Source organism: Haemaphysalis longicornis, unplaced genomic scaffold (genome assembly GCF_048455015.1).
Source record: "Haemaphysalis longicornis isolate Haplotype H1 unplaced genomic scaffold, Haemaphysalis longicornis Haplotype H1 scaffold_10, whole genome shotgun sequence".
In the NCBI taxonomy this organism is placed as follows: domain Eukaryota; kingdom Metazoa; phylum Arthropoda; class Arachnida; order Ixodida; family Ixodidae; genus Haemaphysalis; species Haemaphysalis longicornis.
In genome coordinates this window covers 26,954,022-26,975,892 of record NW_027526204.1, presented here as the reverse complement: position 1 = coordinate 26,975,892, position 21,871 = coordinate 26,954,022, and the positions used below count along the sequence as shown (strand labels likewise).

The 21,871-nt window shown below is 45.2% G+C and overlaps 1 protein-coding gene across 1 annotated transcript; it reads right to left on the bottom strand.

Annotated features, from left to right (window-relative positions):
• Positions 1 to 323: 323 nt before the first annotated feature.
• On the bottom strand, positions 324 to 21,420 carry LOC144159767 (uncharacterized). Its single transcript, XM_077691460.1, has 3 exons — positions 21,246 to 21,420; positions 12,238 to 15,236; positions 324 to 659 (listed from the first exon to the last, which is right to left on the bottom strand). The coding sequence occupies exons 1-3, from the start codon at positions 21,418 to 21,420 to the stop codon at positions 324 to 326; spliced, it is 3,510 nt and encodes a 1,169-aa protein (XP_077547586.1).
• Positions 21,421 to 21,871: the final 451 nt, after the last annotated feature.

Here is a 21,871-nt window from a genome sequence, read left to right as displayed (position 1 = left end):
CCCTGCCTACAGTTCTGTGCCTCGTGACGGAGATTTTCACATGTGTTGCACTTCGGAAAAGTCGTTAGGTGTGTTTCGACAGTCCGCAGCACGGTGCCCGACACGGTCGCCAAAGACTCTCCCTGAAGGCGATCTCATCGGTCCGCCAGGTGGCTCTTGTCTTGACTCTCGTGCATTACCCGCAGCTTCTCCGAGCTTGTGCAAACACTGATCTTCCAGGAAGCTGTCCGTGTACGTGGCAAGCGTAGCAGGAGACTGGCGCTCCCGCTTCTTCAGGAAAATGCCGAGGTTCGAACTGCAACAGCGAAGGTACTGCTCGGTGATCATATGATCCGGAGACCGTCGTTGGTCTTCAGAACTTCGGCCATCTCCACCCAGTGGTAGAAATGACCAGGCAGCCGAGTGGCCAGCTGCTTTCCGTTCTTCCCGTATTGAGGCCGTACCATCCTTAACTTCTCCTGGTCGCCTTGCGCCGTGAACCAGAAGCGCTGTATGAGGGTCGTCTTGATGTTCGTGCGGTCGAGGGCATCGTGCGTGGTCATCCGACAAATGATCGTCAGCGCCTCTACGGTGAGGCACATGCTCACCGGTGAGGCTCTGATGGGACTGCTTGACCCGTTCCAGCAAATCTTCCTCCAGCCGCACACCTCGCTCGGATACTGCCGCACACACCCCGTTGGGAATTGCCCAGGTGTCTTGCTGCTGGGGTTTGCACTCTTCGCCTTTTCGCCACATCATCATAAACACAAACATCGGCGAAAAGGCCTGTGGATGATGCTAGGGTGGTAGACGACGATTGATATAAATTGGGAAGTGCAGGGCCCCTAAACTGATCCCTGATGGAAGCGACAAGTAACGTTACAGTGAGACGGCACGTTAGCGTTGTCATTTACAATATGGAATCTGTTCTGCAGAAAACATTCAATACATCGTAAACATTAGGATGAATGCTAACTTGACAATGTTTATGTTCTACCAGTGCAGTACTATAAAAGTGCAATCAAGTGCGATCGCAAAATCAATCACGGTTTTCTCGACTAATGACCAATGACACAGCAAAGAACAGAGATCATTAGTAAAGGTGAGCAACTAATTTTCACTAGCCTAAGTTTTGCGAACACCGTGTTCCTAGAGTGTAAAATAAATTAAATTTGAGAAAACTCTTCTAGTTTGAATGAATTTCCTGTATGAGTAGCTGGCATGGTATTGATATCAGAGAGATAGGTAGGTAGTCATAAGGAGAGAAAACCTCACCGGACGTGTGTACCGGAATCACCATTCCACACTTGCTGTTTTTAAAAACAAAGGAACATTGAGGTGGCTGAGAAAATCCTTAAGAAAGGATCAATTAAAAGTTGAAATTTTTTTCGTAAAATTTTCTTTATCTAACCAATTGCTAAAGATGACACAATTCTAGCTCTTTATATCAGCTTAAAAATTCCTGCAAATTCAAGGAAATTTAGTGCTATTGCTTAAATATGTAGCTTTCTACGAGAAAAATAGTGGAGGTTCTTTTAAAGATAAAGCAAACGCATTATTGAGCACTACGCTGCCCACATACGCGCTCAACAAATTCCTCGTCTGGCGTTAGTTTGATGTGTTTATGTCAGCACCTATTAACTGCGCTCCAGCAATCAGCCGAAAATGGGGATTGGGGCATTTGCTGGTAAAAATGCGTTTTCGCATGCAAGAAGAGCTTTTTTATTTTGTAATTTATAACCCATATGAGCCGACCACCTGTGTGGCTCGGCTGCGTTCTGGCTCGCAAAAAACAGAAAAAAACACATCTTTACGCGTGATTACATAATTCGGGGGTGAATTTCCTACGCAGCTGTACGGCGCAGCAAAGGCAGCTGCGTGAACGAGAACATGTCCTGACCATTTTACTGCCAGTACTCCAGAGCTCTCTCGGGCGAATATAAGAGCGTCAGTTCAGGACGATCCACTGCTCAACATTAAGTGCTTCCAGCAGTAGCACAGCACTGTGGTTGCCGGGCAACAAAGAAGAAGTCGTCTCTGGGCTCAGATCTCGAATTTTGACATGGCGTTATCCTCTGTGGTAAGACATTCAGTGAAATCTTCGTAACTTTGCGCCAGCTTCTGTATTTTTTCTTTATTTTTTAGTATTTTTTTAGTTTTTGTTACATCCACTGTTTCAAGATTATGCCAGGGGTGGCATATATCAAGGGACACCCGTGGTAAGTGCCAAAGAACGATCAGAAGCAAACAAAGTTTAAACATATAGAAGAATGAATGCTACCATGTATCTTCAATAGCAATGAGTCAACAAGCAAAATCAGACAAAATAGATACATATATAACGATAATTACTGCAGTGCACCGTCGCAGGCGAACAACGCACTTTGCGGAACAACTTCATTAGTTAAGTTACTCAATTCACAATTCTACTAAAAACGAGCAGTTGAAAGAATTCGTTCGGTTCTGTTGCGCTGCTAGATGGTGTCTCTGTCTTGTCGCGTAAGCCGCAAATAAAAAAAATATGTCACGTGTCAACCGCAGAGTGTTCTTCCATCAACTAGAAGAGAAATGCGAGGTTCAATATTCGATTTCAGTCTGTATTTGGTGGCACTTTGCTTTTAAACGGAGGTTTGTAAAGGGAAAGAGGACCTGTTGGCATATAAATGAACCGAAGAACTTTTCTGCAAGAATGTTTGTAAAGAAAAGAGGACTGCTTGCCATATAAAAGAACCGGAGGACTTTTTTGCATCTTTTAATTGTCGAATATCTGTCTCATTGAACGGGCCGCATTGTATCACAGCATACTGCAATATCGCACCAAGAGTTGGGGAAAATCAATGTAAAGAACACCTTAAAAAAATTCGGAGAACGGATGTAGCCTCTTCAGAATCTATGTGTTCTTACCAGGATAGCTTTTTGTAATACCAAGACCCATGTATTTGTATTTGGGTCACTTCTTCTCATAATTGTATTGTTCGTAGAGTAGTAGAACTCCAGAGGTTTTTTATGCGTAATTCTCATGAGTATTGTTTTAGTAAAGTTAACAGGGATCTGCCATTGATCACCCCATTAAATTATTTTAGAAAGTCATGATTTCGTTGAATTTCATCATTAACTTAGGTGCGATATCAGACACCGCCGTCGGCTTACAACCTAATGTGAACACAAAGTTTATTAGAAATATAATTTCTATACAACACAAAATAGGATTGAGCACCGATGCCTAATGACGCCTGAGTATGCAAAGGGGTGTTGAGAAGAGATATTGCTTAGCGGAACCATGCGACGCTGTTTTGTGAGGTATACTATTATACAGGCTAGACCAATTCAGTTTTTCACGTGTAGGTTTTGAACAATTTGACATGCAAAATTTTGTCAAAGGCTTAAGGTCTTCAATGTTTCAATCCATGCGCTCCAATCAAAGTAAGCTTTAGGTTAAAACTACTATGATAAATAAAATTTTGTCTTTAAGTATGGTATAGGTAAAAAAACAAAAGCTTTATTTATATTTCGGGTGGCTTTCAGGAACTGCGTGCGTTGTGGTTCTCAGTAATGTGCTCATGGATAAATTATTGATTACTCTTCAAGGGAAGCTTCTGTCAACTCGACCATTGCTGGTTGCGTTCGCGAACACATGTCGCCCAAAATGAATCTTGCCCATACTTACCCGAAAAAATGATGATGATGAAGTTCAAGTGTTTTGTAGGGTTTTTAGCTTCCGAACCTAACGTTGGCCTTTTAATATTCCGATCGTACGAAACCAGAGGCCCCACTACCGATGCCAACGCATGTTTTTGTCGGTGGCTTTAGGTCAACAACTGCTATCGCAAAAACAAGATTTTGTTACGTCATGAAACAATGCTGTAAAAGGGCTTGGAAGTGCCCAGTTGTGCACCCAGTTTTCTAATATCTCGAAATATGTTTTTAAAGTTCAAGATAGAATTGCTGTCTGAGGTAATTGAAAAAACAGTCACTTTAGTGACGGAAAGTTTATTTCTGGAAACGGGTAATTTAACGGAACTGATCGGTTGGTACCAAGAACCAAAGTTCATTCAGAGATTTTGTGCATGGCTTAACAACCACACTACGCTACTAATAAACGACCAAAAGTGGCATAGCGGCCATAAACGGGTAAATTACCTTTTTGACATCGAACTGTCCTTGGTACTTACTGTTAGGGTATATTTCAGGGGTGGTGTGACGTATAATAAAAAAAAACAGTCATAGCCGTTACCTGCGATAATATTGAATGATTCCCTCCCTTGAATTCCCCAAATATTTACCTACCTCACAAAAATCAGGGATACAGAAAAAAGTTATTTCTCTCGGTAAATTATAATACTAAACTGCGTAAGACCTTTACAAAGAATGACCCATAACTTCTGGGAAACGTTAAATCCGGCCGGCCGGAGATTATCCTAGCCCTTTCAGGATTTCAAAAATCTGGGAAGCATTGATTGGTTATATGAGATCAGTCTTCAGTGTCAATGAGGGTACCAGTCTTGCTTGTGGTCTCGACAGTGCACTGCTTGCCATCACAGAAGTACGGATTAGTTAGCCGAAATTGGTAATCTGGTACGCAATATTGACACCAATAAAGATGCTGGTGTTCATAGCATTCCAAACACGTTTTTAAAATTCTATGCGGAATAAAATGCAACGTGCTTGACAGTAATTTTTTGCACTCTCCAAACAATAAATCTTCGCGCCAGCGCATAATGAAGGCGTCATAACTCAAACCATAAAACTTCCAGAATGGTAGGCAAAACAGAATGGCGTTCTTCGACGGACAAGGCAACCCTTTCATCCCGCTTCGCTTTTCCAACATTCGCGCCAACTAAATAGCGCTTCCTATTTTGCAAAGCGGAGTGGAACGGATGGGGTGCCTCTTCAGCCGAAGGAAGACGCTGTCTTCTGCATGCCTTCCTGTAAATGTTAAGAAACTGTCTTATGAATGAATCTACCGTGCGTTGATTGTGCCCAAGCGCGAAGATATCTGCTTTGACATAATATTTTTCGTTGCGGTATGGATATCACTTGTTATTCTGCGCCGCATCCTGTGTTAAATGTGCCTTTGCTGGTGTTTGTTCTACTGCGAAGGTATATGATGAATTGAAGATATCAGTACCAAGAAAAGTTTAGAGCTGCCATGGACACCCGGATCCCAAGTTTTTAACAATGGAGCTGTTAACCTTGTGTTTAAGTGAAAATCAGCGTAGCTCCAAACTTAGCAATGCAAAGTGGAGAGAACGACGATGCTCGGCGAAGAAGTGTGAGGGAAAGTGGGATAGATGCAATGGGCCTATAAGCAGGTCCTGGGAGTGTGCGCCTTAAGAAATAAACGCTACATTTTGTTGGAACCAACCCTCAGTCCCTCGGGTTATAAAAACGGCGTGTCTTTGATTGGGCTGTCATCGCATTCAGGGCGCTCAGCATTTCCTCATGGTTTTGGCAAACAGCCTATAAAATAGTACCACAAGGAAAAGAACCAGACAGGATGACCACTGACTACAAAGTACGATAGCTAAGATCTAAGAAATCTGGTTTTTGTATCGGTTCTAAGGTGGCCCCATATAAGTGGTATTTAATTTACGAACGTGATCTTGCTTTGGATGGAGGCCTGTAGGTAATGGTTAGAAACGGTTTCAGGCACGTATACTATTATTTATGGTTGCTGAAAAGCGCCTCTTTCTGTGCTGTATTTTGCATGTCTTGAAGGTAATACAAAAGAAAAAGATGGGCCTGAAGTTCACTGTTGAAGCCATGCAAAACTTGTGTATCCAATTTCTCGACCTTTCGTTAAAATTTCGTAACAACTCTCTTTGCTTGCAATTCGCGCCTAGATAAGTAAAGCCTATGTTCAACATCAAATGCCACCACAGTGAACTTGTAAAAACTCTATTGCCTTTTCTAGCCTTCGTTCAGTGTTTCTAAATCATGCGTACACTCAATGAATGAACGTTTTAGTGATCAGGTAAAAAAAGTGAAAGAAACAACTTTTTCAAGCAGTGCTTTGGCATGAGCATGTAATAAGCTTGTATATAATAAAATGTCACAATAAGATTTGCGCACAAAATGGAGTTGAACAACAGAAAATGTACTCCATGATCCCTTATGCTCAACAGACCACTGATAGACTAAAAAGAAGTAGCTGTCAGATGAGGTAGTGCAGGTTGCTATAATGGCACCAAACAAAGTTGATAGAGTCTGTGCCTTAGTGTAGAGTAGGAAGCAAATAAAGGAAGCCGGTAGATATGAAAAGTGCTGTGATAATGACAAGAATTAGTATGTACCATGTTGCTTTGGTGTTGTTTACCAAATTCCTGTGTCATGTGGTAAGCCCTATGTTCGCCGGACGGGCTGTTGTTTACACATGCGTTTATTTAAGCAATTTAATTCCTTAAAAGGCACAACGGCATCTTATTTGTCGGATCACTGTCGTTCATATTCTCACACTCCTGTGAACGCCATTTGAAAAAAAACTGCTGTATTCTTCCGTCATCCCAATGAGCTTAAGCGACAAATTATACAGACTTCCGACGTAACCAGGCATGCTGAAAAATGCGTTTATCAGGCCTCCGTTTGTTTACACAAGAAAGAGGTGGCTTTTCTTGATTGTAATTAAACTCAGAGCAAGGGAAAGTACTTCTCTTTATCTCCATCGGTGATTGGATGTGATTCTTACCGTAGCCCATGCGATGATTCAATGTTTTATGTATAAATGTTTCTTGGTTTTGAATAAATCTCAGCCGATAATCAGCGCTTCTCCTGTCTGGCTCTTTTCTTTGGGTTCCTCTTTAACGCCCTGTTTCGAAAAGAAAACCATGTCGCAATACCGGCTCGCCCAACTCTCCATTTTGATTCAGCATTTCCTTTGGGTTTGCAGCTTGCGTGTTTGCACTGCACTTTCGCTTCGTTGAAGTGTACTTGTTCTCCTGACTTCGGCAGGTAAAGCTAGTAAACATCACCAGCTCCACTGTTTCCTCAGTCTTGGAATCTTAGGGCGAAAGCGGTCGAATGTTTTGTAGGGTGCTTTTAAAGAGAATAACATGCAGTAACTAGTCAATTATTGTTCGTTTGCATGGGCATCACTAATTCACAAAAAATAGCTTTTCAGATTCCTTGTGGTGATGGCTATCCAGGTGGCAACCGCCGCACCTCGATATGAATTTCGGCAGTGCTTACATCACTGGGTGAGAATGATCAAAATCCTAATAATAAGAACATGTATGCTAGTTCGCATGCTAGAACACGTGCTGTGACGTATCAATTTTGGTATGATGCTCTCAGAACTACTTTTTTTTCCTTCCTTTGAGAATGTTCCTTTTACTACGCGATGCAGTGTTCTTTTCTTTGCTCTTTTTGTTCTTGTGTTTTGTTGTAATAAAATTTTGATTTGCCGTTTCACTATTGTGTTTAGATGTATACCTTATGTAATACCCTCCGTCAGAGGGCTTGTAGGGTTGTTTTGAAATAAATAAATAAATAAATAAATATATTCACCTATATGAACACGCACACACACACGCAAATATATATACATATATATATAGTATAAGTAGAGTCGGATACGCCGCAAGAAAAATAACAAAGAAAGTTTGCTCATGCAGCGGAAATGGAACTTGCCTTTATCAGAGTACGGTTGCATGATTTTGCCAATTGTTTGACTGATTGATTACATGATTGATTGATTGATTGATGGATTGATTGTAGGGTTTAAGGCGATGACGCAACGCAGGTTATGAGCTGCGCCGTAGAGGAGGGCCCCGGAATAATCTTGGCCACCTGGGAATATTTACGCACCCGAAATCTGGCGCAATTTGGCATTTTTGCTTTTTGCCTCCATCAAAAAAGCGGGCGCCGCGGCCAAGAATTGAACCCGAAACCTCGTGCTCAGCAGCACAACGCCTTAGCCACTCAGCCACTACGGCAGGTTACATGATTTTGCTGCCGCAAGCATTTTGAACACATTTCTTATATAGCTTTGTCGAAAACTATGAGAAGGACACGAAGATGTTTCGGAAACGACAGGTATGATTACAGTCGGGCTATTCCCATGGTACAACAACAAAAGAGCGAGAGGGAGATGGAGAGAGAAAGAAAAAGAGAGAGAGGAAGAGGAATAAAGAGTGAAGGTTAACTTTTAAGGCAGCTCTCAAGATTGCATGACGACGTGGCAACGCACCTGGCGTGGGCTGCGAACAATCGCGGTTTCAAAAAGAAGGGAAAAGTACACAAGGTAATAAGTGGGTGGGAAACTGGTTCGGGCGGATCAAGACTGGCAAGACAAGACAGTGTTTAGGGTGTGCACCCCGCGGAAGAATAGATCCGGTGAACAAAAGAGCAATGCTGAGTGAGCTAGCAACCGAACAGGAAATAAGTAGGGTTCATAGATCACAAAGGGTTAAATGTTCCTAAGTGAAGGGGGGGGGGGCGGAAGCGGCCTCCCTCCCAAGGACAAATCGCATGGTCGAGCCGCATTAGGTTTATAAAGCTGGTGTATTTGTAATTTTGTGCAAATTTTGGCGGGAATCTTAAGGGTAGGATTTTTGAACAACATAATAAAAATTTAGAGGTCGCCATTTCTATTCGAGGGTAATGCATGTTAGTTGCCCTTTTACCCCTTTATAACCAGTGCTGCTGACCCAACTGTTCAATGAGATAAGATGCGCGAACCTCGTGGTTGTGATCGGTTTTAAAACGAATTACGAAATTGTTGCTTTAAGTTGCTCAACTACAATACCGGGACCATTGACAAGTTGTGACAGGAGCTGATAAGGACAACTTGTTGCATGAGTGCGGTGAATATTGAACCGTATTTGAAAGGGCGCTCCAGTTTGCCAAATTTGTTGTTACCTACAACGAAATCACTCTAGAACGTATACGACATTAGCAGAGTCACAGTAAATTTACCTTTTATATTTACGCAATAGTCCGAAGCCGTGCTAGTGGCACGCTGTGTAGTGGTCATCGAGGTTTCCTACAGGGCATGTAACCAATAGTTTCCGTTTGGCTGATACGAGAGGTAGTGAGAAAGTCACCCAACATCCTTATTACGCTTGTAGACAATGCGTGCTGGTTCGGGGAATATGCTTTTTAAGCGTTCAATTTGTAGTGGGATATTTTGATGTTCTCTTAGTACGGTTGACACTCTTGAGAGGAGGCGGAGTGGGTTGAAACTAATTTTTTTTCCCGATGAACGTTCGGGGTTTTTTTCTTAATGTTTATGGGCTGGCTCGCAGAGTAGCCTCGTCGATAACTTGTTGCGGGTATTTTTTTTTCAGGAGGGCAGTCGTAAGGTCTTGACAGTTTTCAATGTTGCCTTGGATTGTGCAAAGTCCCCTGAAAAGGTGGGCTTGACTGCAAGGTATTGCTGTCTTGCAGTGTCTGACATGGCTACTTTAAAAGTGCACATACAGCAGCGTGTCTGTCGGTTTGCTATACGGTTTAAATTGAAGCCAACGTTCAGAAGTAGTAACGGTAACGAGCAGAAAGTTTACAATGTGTTCCGAGTAGGAATGAGCAAGGGAAATAATAGGATGGGCTAGGTTAAACGCCACAATGAAGGTTAGAAGCTCCACGTCACCGTACTTCCAGATCATGATTACGTCATCAATATGCTTTTTATTTAACAGTTGCTTTAAAGATTGGGTGTAAAGCAAGTTTCATTCGAAGTAAACCCTAAATATATTGGCGTAGTTGGCTCTGATTCTGTTACCATTGAGATACCGCTGACTTACACGAAAAGAACCCCGTCAAACGCAAAATTGTTAAGTTCCAGAATAATCCTAAAGGAAGTTAGTTTGGACAGTACAAAAATCGATGGGTTTGTCGAACGACGACTGCTGATATGCCACCTTGATGCGACGCCACAGCGATGATGCCACCTTCATGAAGGATTACAATGAACAGTGACGCAACATCCAGGGTGACTAAAAGGTAGTTTTGAGATGTCGGAGAGAAAATCGTTGGTATCATTAATGAAGTAGAGAAAGCTGGGTCGAATGTCGCGAAAGAGATAATCCATATACGCAGAATGTTTTCGGTAACACTGCCTGTGCCAGAAATAACGGTGCGCCCTCGGTTGTTCACCTTATGAATCTTAGGAAGGAGGTAGACTTAACCGGCTACTGCACTTAAAGGAATCAGGAAAGGAGGCGTTGTTTCATTGATTGTTTTATTTTGAACAAGCTAAGTTTATCTTCGACGATTTTCTGATAGTCTTGAGTGAGACCATTAGAGAGCTTTGCAGAACGTCGATAGCAATAGTTGCTGTTGGACCTCTGGGTCCTCCAGCTGCGGCGCGATGCTCAGGAAGGAGAGCGACACGTCGTGATCCGATGAAGCTTTTAATGGAACTAGAAGAAGAAGTGGAGCGAGCCGGCGCAGCCACGAGAGCATGCGGCAGCTCGTGAAAAGCAGCATGAAATGATGATGATAAGTGTCTTCTGCTAGGAGCGAGGAAGTCACAACAGTCTCCCCCGCCGACAGATGACGCTAGGAGGCTTCCAAAGGGTGGAGTAGCTGTACGGGGCGCTTGACGGTAGTGCCGCAGGGCAAACGGAGATAGCAGGATCTGACAATGCCGTCTCGTCCGGCGATCAACTCTTCGATTCGCGCCAAAGTCCACAGTTGTCTTGGACGCTGTCGTTCACCTAGTAGAACAATACGGTCCTTCTTCAATAAATCTGTCCTTTTAGCTTTGTTGGATGAGAAATTCCGAAGCTCATTAAGGTACTCTTTTAACCAACGTGACCAGAAGGCTTGCAAATCTTCTTCTCTTTTGCGCCAAAGATTCTTTAGTTGATCGGTGGTCGAGTCGGTGTTGATTGTTGGATCGTACGGTGGTAATGCTGTCAGTCGCCTTCCGACGAGAAAGTCTGCTGGAGACAGAGGATATGGTTCCTGAACGTCATTGAAAACGTAAGTTAAAGGCCGCGAATTCACGACGGCCTCCACTTCTGTTAGTAGCGTGGACAACTCTGTCTCATTTACAAGCCGCCGTCCAAGCATCTTCTTTAAACAGGTTTTTACAGACCGTACGAGCCTCTCGTAAAACCCACCCCACCAGGGAGCGCTCGGGCATATGAATTTCCATTCAATTGCTGAGGATGAGAAGAAGGCAAGCACGTCGGGGTTTCTAATCGTTCTCCAAAGCTTCTGAAGTTCCTTGGAGGTCTTGACAAATGTTCGTGCATTATCACTATACACAGTTTGACAGAGACCACGTCTGGATATGAACCTCCGCAGGGCGCACAGGAAACTTTCCGTCGTCATGTCTGCCACTAATTCCAAGTGAACAGCCCTTGTTGCTGCGCACGTAAAAAGGGCGACATAGGAGCGCTTCTGGCAATGCGATTTGATGTACAGGGGTCCCGCAAAGTCGACTCCGGTCACCAGAAATGGAGAAGCTTGCTTAAAGCGGTCTTTGGGCAGCGAAGGTGACACTTGCTCGACTGGTTTAGCTTGGAGGCGTTGACAGACGACACACCACCGTATTGCCTTCTTCACCGACTGCCTCGCATTCAGAATCCAGAATCGTTCCCGGACTTGTGTCAGAGTATCTCGGACTCCTCCATGGAAGACTTTTGCATGAGCATGATGGATTATCAATTTCCCGAGGTGAGAGTCCTTCGGCAGTAGGATAGGATGTCGAGAGCAGTAAGAGTCGTCAGCATTCTCTGCTCTTCCTTGGACTCGAAGTAACCCGTCGTCGTCGAAAAACAGTCTCAACTGCCCGATGGGACTTTGTGCGGGAAACGGTTTCAAGGTAGCGACGCAATCTGCTTCAGCACTGAAGTGAGTTCTTTGCTCGATGCGAAGCAAGTAGCGCTCTGCTTGCTGAACTTCTTCCGCAGACAGGTCCCCACTTCTATCACTTTCTTTCTTTAGTTTCTTTACATATCGTAGGATCCATGCCGTCACACGTAGAAGTTTTGTGAGGCTGCTGAACCGTTCACATTCAATAAGCGATGGCACCGACGGTCTGGTATTAACAGCGTAAGCATTAACTTCTGGTGGTCGCGTCTCAATTTCATCCAAGCTTGAGTCTTCGATGTCCATCTTCTCACCAAACTCCGGCCATAAATCTGAAGGACTGGCAAGCCATCTAGGTCCATGCCACCATAAATGTGACCGGCTCAGTCTGTGCGCTGACAAACCTCGTGTGAGCAAATCCGCCGGGTTCTCTTTACCAGGACAGAATCTCCACCGCGTTTTGTCCGTTAACGTGTGGATTTCTTGCGTGCGGTTTCGCACAAACGCCTTCCAGGAGGTGGGGTCTTTGCTTATCCAGCAGAGTGTAATCTGGGAATCTGACCAAAATGTTGTGTCGACAATGCCGAGGTCACAGTTCTTGACGAAGTAGTCGTACATGCGGGACGCAAGCAAAGCCGACATCAATTCCAACCTCGCTAGGGTGACCTTCTTTAACGGCGCAACTCTCGTCTTCGCGAACAGTAAGATTGTGGTGACGGCACCGCTGGCGTCGACTGTTCGGAGGTAGGCTACAGCCCCGTAAGCCGACTCACTTGCGTCCGAAAAAATGTGAAGGTCTGATTTCTGGTAAGGGCCTTCACCGCCGGCTGCTAGGAACCTGGGAATCCGAAGATCCTGAAGCATGGCGACCTCTTTGCTCCATTTCAGCCAGACAGAAGACAAGTTGGGTGGTAAGGGGTCATCCCAGTCGAGGTTTTCCTTCCATAGATCTTGTAGGAAGATTTTAGCCCGCACTAAAAAGGGCGACAAAAACCCCAGGGGATCGTAGATCCTTGCCACCGCCTGAAGCACGAACCGTTTGGTGCATTGATGCTCCTTGATGAAGTGAAGGATTCCTTCCGGTTTGAAAGAAAAGGTGTCCGACTGCTTGTTCCAATGTAGTCCCAACACTTTCAGAGTCCCAGAGGGCGAGCAAAGGGATTTTTCCGCCGAAGTCATTCCTTGTTCGAACTCTGCAGCTACAACAGGGTCGTTGCTGGCCCATTTTCGAATATTCATGGAAGCTTCACGGAAAATCTCCAATATTTCCCTATGCATCTGGATCGCGTTTTCAGTGGTATCGGCTCCAATCAGGAGGTCGTCCATGTACATCGAGTCTTGTAGGAGTCGAGCTGTCACTGGGAACCGATTCTCTACGGAGCGAAAATGGTGCTTCAATGTAGCTGCCAGTAGGAAAGGACTCGAAGTGGCTCCAAAGGGCACCCGAGTCATTCTCCAGACGTCTAGTTCTGGTAGTGGCTGACCTGCTTTCGGTGATGTCCTGAACCACAAGAAGCGAAGCGCATCTCTGTCTGATTCCCGGAGGCCAATCTGGAGGAACGCCTTTTCAATGTCGGCAATCATGGCAACTTTGTACCGTCGGAAACGGAGTAATAGCCTTGCTACGTCGGGAATTAGACTCGGGCCGGCTTCTAGGTTCTCGTTCAACGACTTCGCACCCGATTCGTGAGACGACGCGTCGAACACGATGCGCACTTTTGTTGTAGTTCGGTCCTCACGTATTACAGCTCGATGCGGCATGTAATATAGTCTTTCTGAAGACTGCCCTTTTGTTGGTGGTACTCTTTCCGCAGATCCCTCCTTGAGGTATTCTCGAATAGTGGAATCGTATCTTTCTAGGAGCTCAGGGTCTCTGTTGAGCTTGTTCATCAAACTGTGCAGACGCTTGTTTGCAACAGCGTAATTATCACACAGATCGACCCTCTCCTTCCATGGTAACGCGACTTCGTATCGCTGGCCTTTCTTCGAGATGTTGTCTTCGAAATTCGTCAGCACTGAATCATTGCTCATCGCTCGTTCTTCTTCGGCCTTGATTCCGATGCTTTCAAGGTCCCAGAACCGAGTCAAAAGTTTTGAGATCTCTTGATCTTCAACAGATGTTCGAAGAACAACAACGTTGGCACACTGAATGATGTCGGCTGCAGCAGGCAGTGGACCTTGAACAGTCCATCCTAGTTTGGTCTCTACGGCCTTCAACTTTCCATGCACAGGCCTCACTGCACCGGTCACTATCTCCCAATAATAATCTGACCCAATGAGGACCGCAATCTGTTTATCCTCCACTCCTTGTACCGAAAGAGCCTTCGTATCGATGTGCATATTATTCATCTCCCTTAGAACTCTTTCTTCTGGTACAGGGATGCTTTCGCTGCAAATCGTGTCCACTTCCAGGGCTTCGATGCTGACTGGACGTTTGTTGTCTGCAGCGAAAAGGATAACTCGCACCTTCTTCATCGTTTTCCGTGTGTGTTGACCTCCAAACACGCCAACGGTAAGCGTCTCCTCTTCAAGCGGTTCGCAACCCAGTCTCTGAGCAGCATTCGCAGTAATAAAGCTTCGCTGACTTCCTCCATCGAAGAGAACTCGGTAGCGCCCGGATGTTGTCGTGCCTGCTATTTTCGCTGTGAGAGTCTGCAGCAGCACGACTGAGCCCGCTTGCTTTGAGACCAAGTTGACAGGGGTCGAAGTAACGTTGCCATCGTCGTTCTTAGTGCTGTCTGAGGCACACACGGACGTTACATGCCTCCTCGAGCACTTGCCACATTTAGGCTGGCTTCTGCACTGTTTAGCCATGTGGCCCTTCTTGATGCAACGGAAACATCTTCCGGCTTTGGCGAGCATCTGCTTTTTGCGTGATAGGCTCAGTTCCTTGGAATCGCAGGCATCGGCAGAGTGCTTTCCAGAGTGGCAAAAAAAGCACCGCTGCGGGTCGGTCGCTGAGCCTTGCAGCGCAGAGGTTGTAGAGAGGTCACGCGGATGGTTGGCTTTACGTCCATCTTCTGGGGTGCGATGAATTTTCTGTGCGGTGTTTTCAGCAACGGCTTCTCGACACATGAGCTGATGTTGGAAGAATTCCAAGAGCAATTGAAGCTCCTGGTCGGGCTGGCCCGTTTGACCGGTCGAGTCGCCGAGTTCGTTTAACGAAGCATCAACTGTGGAACGTGACGTCTTTAGCCCCTCATGGAACCGCAGGACCATGTCTGTCGGTAGAACCCTTAGCAGGATTTCCCGAAGCATGGTGCAGTATGTCGTGGAGCTCGTGCCAAGTGCCTTGAGGCTGCGAATGTGCACCTGGACCCGATCGTAAAGTTGCCTCAGTTGTCGGACGTCGGATGACGATGACACCGGCTTCAAGTCCAGGAGGCCTCGCAGATGATCTTGCACGATGATGCGGTCATCTCCGAAGCGCTGTTTCAGGATCTCGATGGCGTCCTTGTAACAGCCATCGGTAGCTTGCAATCCGGCTATGGCTGATGCAGCTGCTCCGGTCACGAGGCTGCTCAAGTAGTTAAACTTGTCAGCCGTGCTGAGCTCGTCGTTGTTGTGGACGGCTGCCGAAAACTGTGTCCAGAATCGCTGCCACGACCTGCGGTTCCCGTCAAATTTGAGGAGCTCTAGCTGAGGAAGCTTGCATTTGCCAGTCGGTGGTGGGTGGACGGTCGTCGGACGTGGCGTTGAAGACCGGGACTCTTGCAGCTTGAGACGAAGGTTCGCGGTAGCGCTTACAACCTTGTCGCGGTATTGTCCCGCGTCTGTCGTCTCGCTGTCTACTAGGTCCTCCGGTGTCTCTTCAAAGATCGCCTCGTCCAACTTCTCTATCTGGCCATAGAATGCATTGATTCGTTCGAGCAGTACACTCACCGCTCCTGCCGTCGCCTCTCTGTTTCCACTTATGTGGCCTTCCGCTTCTGTTAGAAGGCCATCAAGTTGCGCCCGTAGGCTGCGGCGTCGTCGAAGCTGTCGTTCCATTCGGTCGCACGCAGCTGGGAACTCGCCAAGATCGCAGGCGCCGCGTCTTTTTCTGGGCTTTCGCGACTCCGTGCGTCGATGGGCTTGGCGTCGTCTAGAAGTCCCGGGTTCTCGGCACCATGTGTTGGACCTCTGGGTCCTCCAGCTGCGGCGCGATGCTCAGGAAGGAGAGCGACACGTCGTGATCCGATGAAGCTTTTAATGGAACTAGAAGAAGAAGTGGAGCGAGCCGACGCAGCCACGAGAGCATGCGGCAGCTCGTGAAAAGCAGCATGAAATGATGATGATAAGTGTCTTCTGCTAGGAGCGAGGAAGTCACAACAGTTGCTTATTGACCTCGTTAACAAAGTCGGTTTTCTCAAAGAATTTATGGCACCTCCCTTATCGGCAGGTTTAATAATAATGTGAGGACAGCTTGCAAGTTCCTCTATGGCTTTCTTTCCTTTGGTAGTCTTCTTTTTGGTAAAGAAATTTGTGCATCGTATGCTCTACGCACATCGCATGGGAAAGCTTTGATGTACAAATCGAGGCAACTATTGCTCTGTGTGGGTGGGGTACAGCGCTTATAGCTAGGAACATTTCGGCGAGTTCTTTCACCGCAGGCTGATCGTAGAAGATATTCTCGTAGCCTCGTGTTTCTAGAAAAATTTTCCAAGTCCTTAAAAATTCTAATTCATCAATACCACCAGTAGCCGGGCAAAACTTTAGGCCCTTTGACAAGACGCTTATGTGAAATGGGGAGAGGTTTAGCATTGAAGTGTTCATAAGAAGGTTAGATTTTTTTGTGACGGCAGCAGTTAGATTTTTTGTGACGGCAGCAAAGGTCGGCAAACTCACTCATGAGTTCACTCCCACAGACTCATTTGGACTCCCGCGTTAGTTTGAGTTTTAGTGAGCGCGAGGCTAGTGTGGCATGGTGAGTTTGAGCTTAAGTGAGCTTGAGCCGAGTGAGCCTGACTGAGTTTGAGTACGCCTGAGACCAAGTAAATTCTGAGTCCGTTTGGAGTTCTGAGTACATTTTGGGATTGAGTACATTTTGAGTACTGAGTACATTTTGAGTTTGAGTTCATTTTGAGTACTGAGTTCATTTTGAATTTGAGTTCATTTTGAGTTCTGAGTACATTTTGAGATTGATTCCATTTTGAGTTCTCAACACATTTTGAGTTTGAGTCCATTTTGAGTTCTGAGTACCTTTTGAGTTCCGGTATTCTTCGACTTTGAGTACATGTTGAGTTTTGTGTACATTTTTAGTTCCGAGTACATATGGGTTTTGAGTTCATCTCGAGTTTGAGTACATATGAGTAGCCTAGCAGGCAGCTATCGTTGGCTGTTAAGTTTCATGCGTCGCTGTGGGCTCGGAATTCAGGTTACCTGCGGGTACGGCACCATTGGCAATCCGCATTATCGGTTTGGAGGGAGGGGTGTCAGATTTTTTTTAATTTCTTGTTGATTTTTCATGACCCTGAGCACTCTCTGTATACCACGTTTTCGCGGCTGTGCGGGTGAGTTATAATTGAGGTCATAAAAATGGTTGTCTCAACTTTTCGTCCTGCTGGATCCACTAAGAGGGAGGGAAAGTGTGGTGGGAAAGCACATGGCGGTGCTTGCTTGCTGATTGTTCGCCTGCTACTGTTAACGGCTTGATATACTAGGGGTCACAGAGGAAGAGGCGAGAGCCGGGGGAAAGAGGGTGGAGGCTGTCCCTTCTGCTGTTTCAAACGAATTAGCTGAATTGACTGGGCAACGCCCCTTAAGACCGAAAAATGACCGCATTAGATTGGGTGAAAAGTCAAACTGATGACGCTATGGCGTGTATGGTGTCAAATGAAAGGTCCGTAATAACAGAATCACGCGGGGTAAATAAAAAAAATGTTTCCTGACTGTACTCATCGGGCGGTCGTAATGAGTCATAGATTGGGATAAAGTTCACAATGACGCTGCGAGGGCATGTAGGGAATCACATTCAAGGTCTGGATGAGGTGAATCATTGGGGACGAAAATGCTCTATGGTTATGTCAGGACGTAGTCGTGGTTAGTGATAAATAAGGTTAAAATTCAAGTTGATGACGCTAGGGCATGTGGCGTATCAAATTAAAGGTCTTGATGGTAATCACCTGCTTCCTGAATAATATTATGACATAGTCAAGGTTTGTCATAAATAATGTTAAAATTCACAATGACACCACTGGGTGTGCGGGGCATCCAATTGAAGGTTCTGATGAGGGAAATCACGTGGGACAAAAATGTGGTATCGCTAAATTATGAGATAGTCATGGTTAGTCATTGAGTGGCTTAACATTCAAATTGATTCCGCTAGGATGTGATGGGTATCAAATTAATGGTCTTGATGAAGGGAATCACGTGGGAGAAATACAAAAATGCTTCCTGGTTATAACCATGAGAAAGTCATGACGAGTCTTACATTGGGTAAACATTCGAAGTGACCCCGCTAGGGCGTGTAGGGTATCAAATGTACGGTTTTGACGAGAGAAATCACGTTGTATTATAAAAAAAGGCTTCGTGGTTCTGATCATAAGATAGTCATTTTGAGTCATATAGTGGGTTAAATTCAAGGTGAGGCCAAAAAAGCATGTGGGGTGTCAAATTGGAGGTTTCAGCTACAGGAATCACGTCGGACATTTAAATAATGCGTCCTGGTTAGTGTCATGAGAGTCGTGGATAGTTTGACTGGTATCAATTCTATATGATCCTGCTACGGTATGTGGAGTATCAAATTAAAGGTCTCGTCGAGGTGGATAACGACGGACAAATATAAAAATGCTTTCTGGTTCTTGTTATGAGGATATAGCAAAAGGTATCTTTCTTTATTTGCAGGGTCGGGTTTAACCAACATTCCTTGCAACCCCTAATGCAGTTGTGCTATACACATGCGAAGGTTTGTCCAGAGATGTCCATCAATTCGATATACAGTAATAAATATATTGGCGTCTAGTTGCTGAATCATCGAGGCAGGATGGCATAGGGTAAAACAAAAGTCAAGCCAAGCTCTCGAACATAAATCACCAGACTCAAAACTCGCTCTTAATAACTGCCATTGAAACGTTACTTCCTCCATTTCTCCGTGTCCCAACAAAGAAACAAATGCTTCGACACATATTGTTTTGTGGACATTGTGGACGACTATAGGTAACAGGAGACGTATGAGCTTATCAGAAAGTTGAATTTCAAATTTCTTTATGAATAAGCTTTGCGGCCGCGTTTCGCGTCCATAATGTTCTTCCCAGAGTGTACCAACGTGCACTCGAATCCAGAATTGGCCAATTTCATGCGAGGCACTAATTCCTTACTAGAGTGTGGGAGATAGAGTGGCAACAGAGCCAACCAAGACATAAACACACATTGCGACAAAAGGGAAGCACTTCAGAAAAATAATCAAGCGCAGTTTGTGTGTGCGCTCAAACTGATTTTATTACAATAAGAAATCAGCGCAAGATATCAATACTAGCACATGGTAACAATGTAAAGGAAAAAAATTAACTCGGGCTCTGCCGTTCTCCAACGACGTGTCAAACACAATAAAAGAGCAAATGACTGACACAACATACACACACACACACACACGCAAACGCCCGCGCACACGCACACGCACTCGCACCCACACACGCACACACGTGCATGCAGGAGGTTAACAGCTGGTACGGTGGCGGTAATTGCTTATAACGATAGCGTGGTGCTTTTCCGAGCTACCAGACCCCATCCCACCTAGCAAATGCTAATAGAAAATAATACAAGTGCCTCAGCAAACAAAGAGGCGCTTTTTTTTGTCTCACGTGATTTTCCTTCTCGAGATCCTCAATTTGATACCCCACATTCTTTAGCGTCACATCTCTCTGAATTTTAACCTAATCTGAGACTATCCATGACTCCCGTGTTACACGGTTGGCCATTTTTTGATATTTTGTCTTCTTATTTCTTTCTTTTATTTTTATCGTTTAGTTTGATCAATTCTCTGCATTTATGCTTTTATAATCATTACAGGTTTACTTCCGTGATATCTGCATTTTTGTTGAAATGCAGGCCGTTACATAATCCTGGAGGGGAAGGGCGAGAGGGGTACTTGGCAAAGAATGCTACGCATTAAAAGAGTAAAGGCATATTCATGAACGCAATGAAAGATTCGCGAATACAGTTCGCCTTCACAGAAGGCGTTTTTTCAGGATGCAGAGCAAGAATGCACGGAACCGAAACCCTAAACAGCTTCGACGTAAATGAACGGAGCTGTGAGTGCACGTCCCCTCGATCTATAATGCTTGTTTCAAAACAGTGACCCAGACGCCCTCAAGTCTGGACCGCCTGTGTCATGAACACAAACACAGGCCCTGCATCAAAACATTGGTATCCAATATATACGCAAAATTGCTTGCAACCAGCGCGAGTCATCATGGGCAGCAGGTATAGCTGTAACAAATCTGCAACAAAAATTGTTTCTGACCTCACAGGAGCTACGGTGTCATGTCGTGCCGAATGCAAGAGTTTGAGCTCACCAATTTGCACCCGTAACATTTTCACAAGCGCGAATTTCCAAACACTGAATGCTTATGAAATCAGAGTCCATCTGAGCCCGAGTAAATTCCTAGTACGAGAGAGTTGTGAGGCCAATGGAGTTCTAAATTCATTTTGAGTTTCAGCCCATTTTGAGTTCATTTTGAGTTTTGAGTACATTTTTAGTTTTGAGTCTATTTTGAGTTTTAGTACTATTTTAGTTTTAGTACATTTTGCGTTTTGGGTATATTTTGAGTTTGAGTACATTTTGAGTTCGGAGTACATTTTGAGTTTTAAGTACATTTTGAGTTTTCAGTCCATTTTGAGTTTGAGTACATTTGAGTTTGAGTGCAATTTGCGTTTTGAAGTGATTTTGAGTTATGAGTCTATTTTGAGTTTGAGTACACATTGAGTATGAGTACATTTTAAATTTTCAGTACCTTTTGAGATTTGAGTCCGTTTTGAGTTTGAGCACATTTTGAGTTCTGAGTACATTTTGAGTTTGAGTACATTTTGAGTTCGCAGTACATTTTGAGTTTTGAGTACATTTTCAGTTTGAGTACATTTAGAGTTCTGAGTACATTTGGAGTTTTCAGTCCGAGTGAGTTCTCAGTTTCGCGCTCAACGTGAGTTTGAGTTGGAGTTAGCCCAGATGTGCTGCTCCGCATTTAGTCTGAATTTGAGTGAGGGGTGTTTCGGAAAAAAAATTGTGAGTGAGTTTGTGTGAGCCGCGCCAACTTGACCGAGGTATGGACCGCAGACGAGGGAAAAGAGTTTGTACTGGTGTCTACCTGACCTGTTGAGGGCGCAATGGTCGAAGCATTTATTACAGTCGCGGTGACATAATCAGGTTCTATTGCCAGATGGGGGCAGTTAGCAGTGCCGGAGCTTGTTAGATTCTTACGCGTGTGGTCACTGTTAGAAGTTTCAACCTCGTTAATACGCCATGCGAAGTTTGCATGGCCATGGTGCACGGAGGGCTGGATTTTGGACCCCGGAGTGTGCGGCGGACTTACTGCTTGTGGTGTCCTTGGGCTCGGCGGTCGCTGAAGATGCAGAGGTTAGCGTGCCATGCTGTCGGTCCGACGCTTGTGGGGAAGCTGCGTAGTTTCGCCAGGACCGTTCCTTCGGGGCGTTAAGGCCATTGATGGTTTTGCGGATGTGGGCGGCGTGCCACTGAACAATGCCCATCCGTGCACTTCGGGGATGGTCTGCTGACGTTCTTCCGGGGCGCCGTGGATGCGGTGGACCTTGGGGCCAGTGGCCGGCGGCTGCTGGCCCTATACTACTCCGGGTGCCTTACACTGAAAAAACGTGGAGGCAGTGGCGGAACGTCTCGGTCATTTGAAAAGATGGCAGAGACTTTGTTGCGACTCAAACTTTGAAATCAAACTTTCTTGAGACTCAAAATTTAGAGCCACTGTACTATAACAGGTACATTGACAACCGCAACATCATCTGGTAGCACGGTGACGCGGAGCTCCTATCTTTCATTCAGGCATTTAACCTAGCCCATCCTAGTATTTCCCTTGCTTGTTCCTATTCTGAACACCGCATAAACTTTCTGGACGCCACCGTAACTAGTTCCCAAAATCGGCTTCAAAGTAAACTTTGTAGAAAACGGACGGACACATGGCTGTAG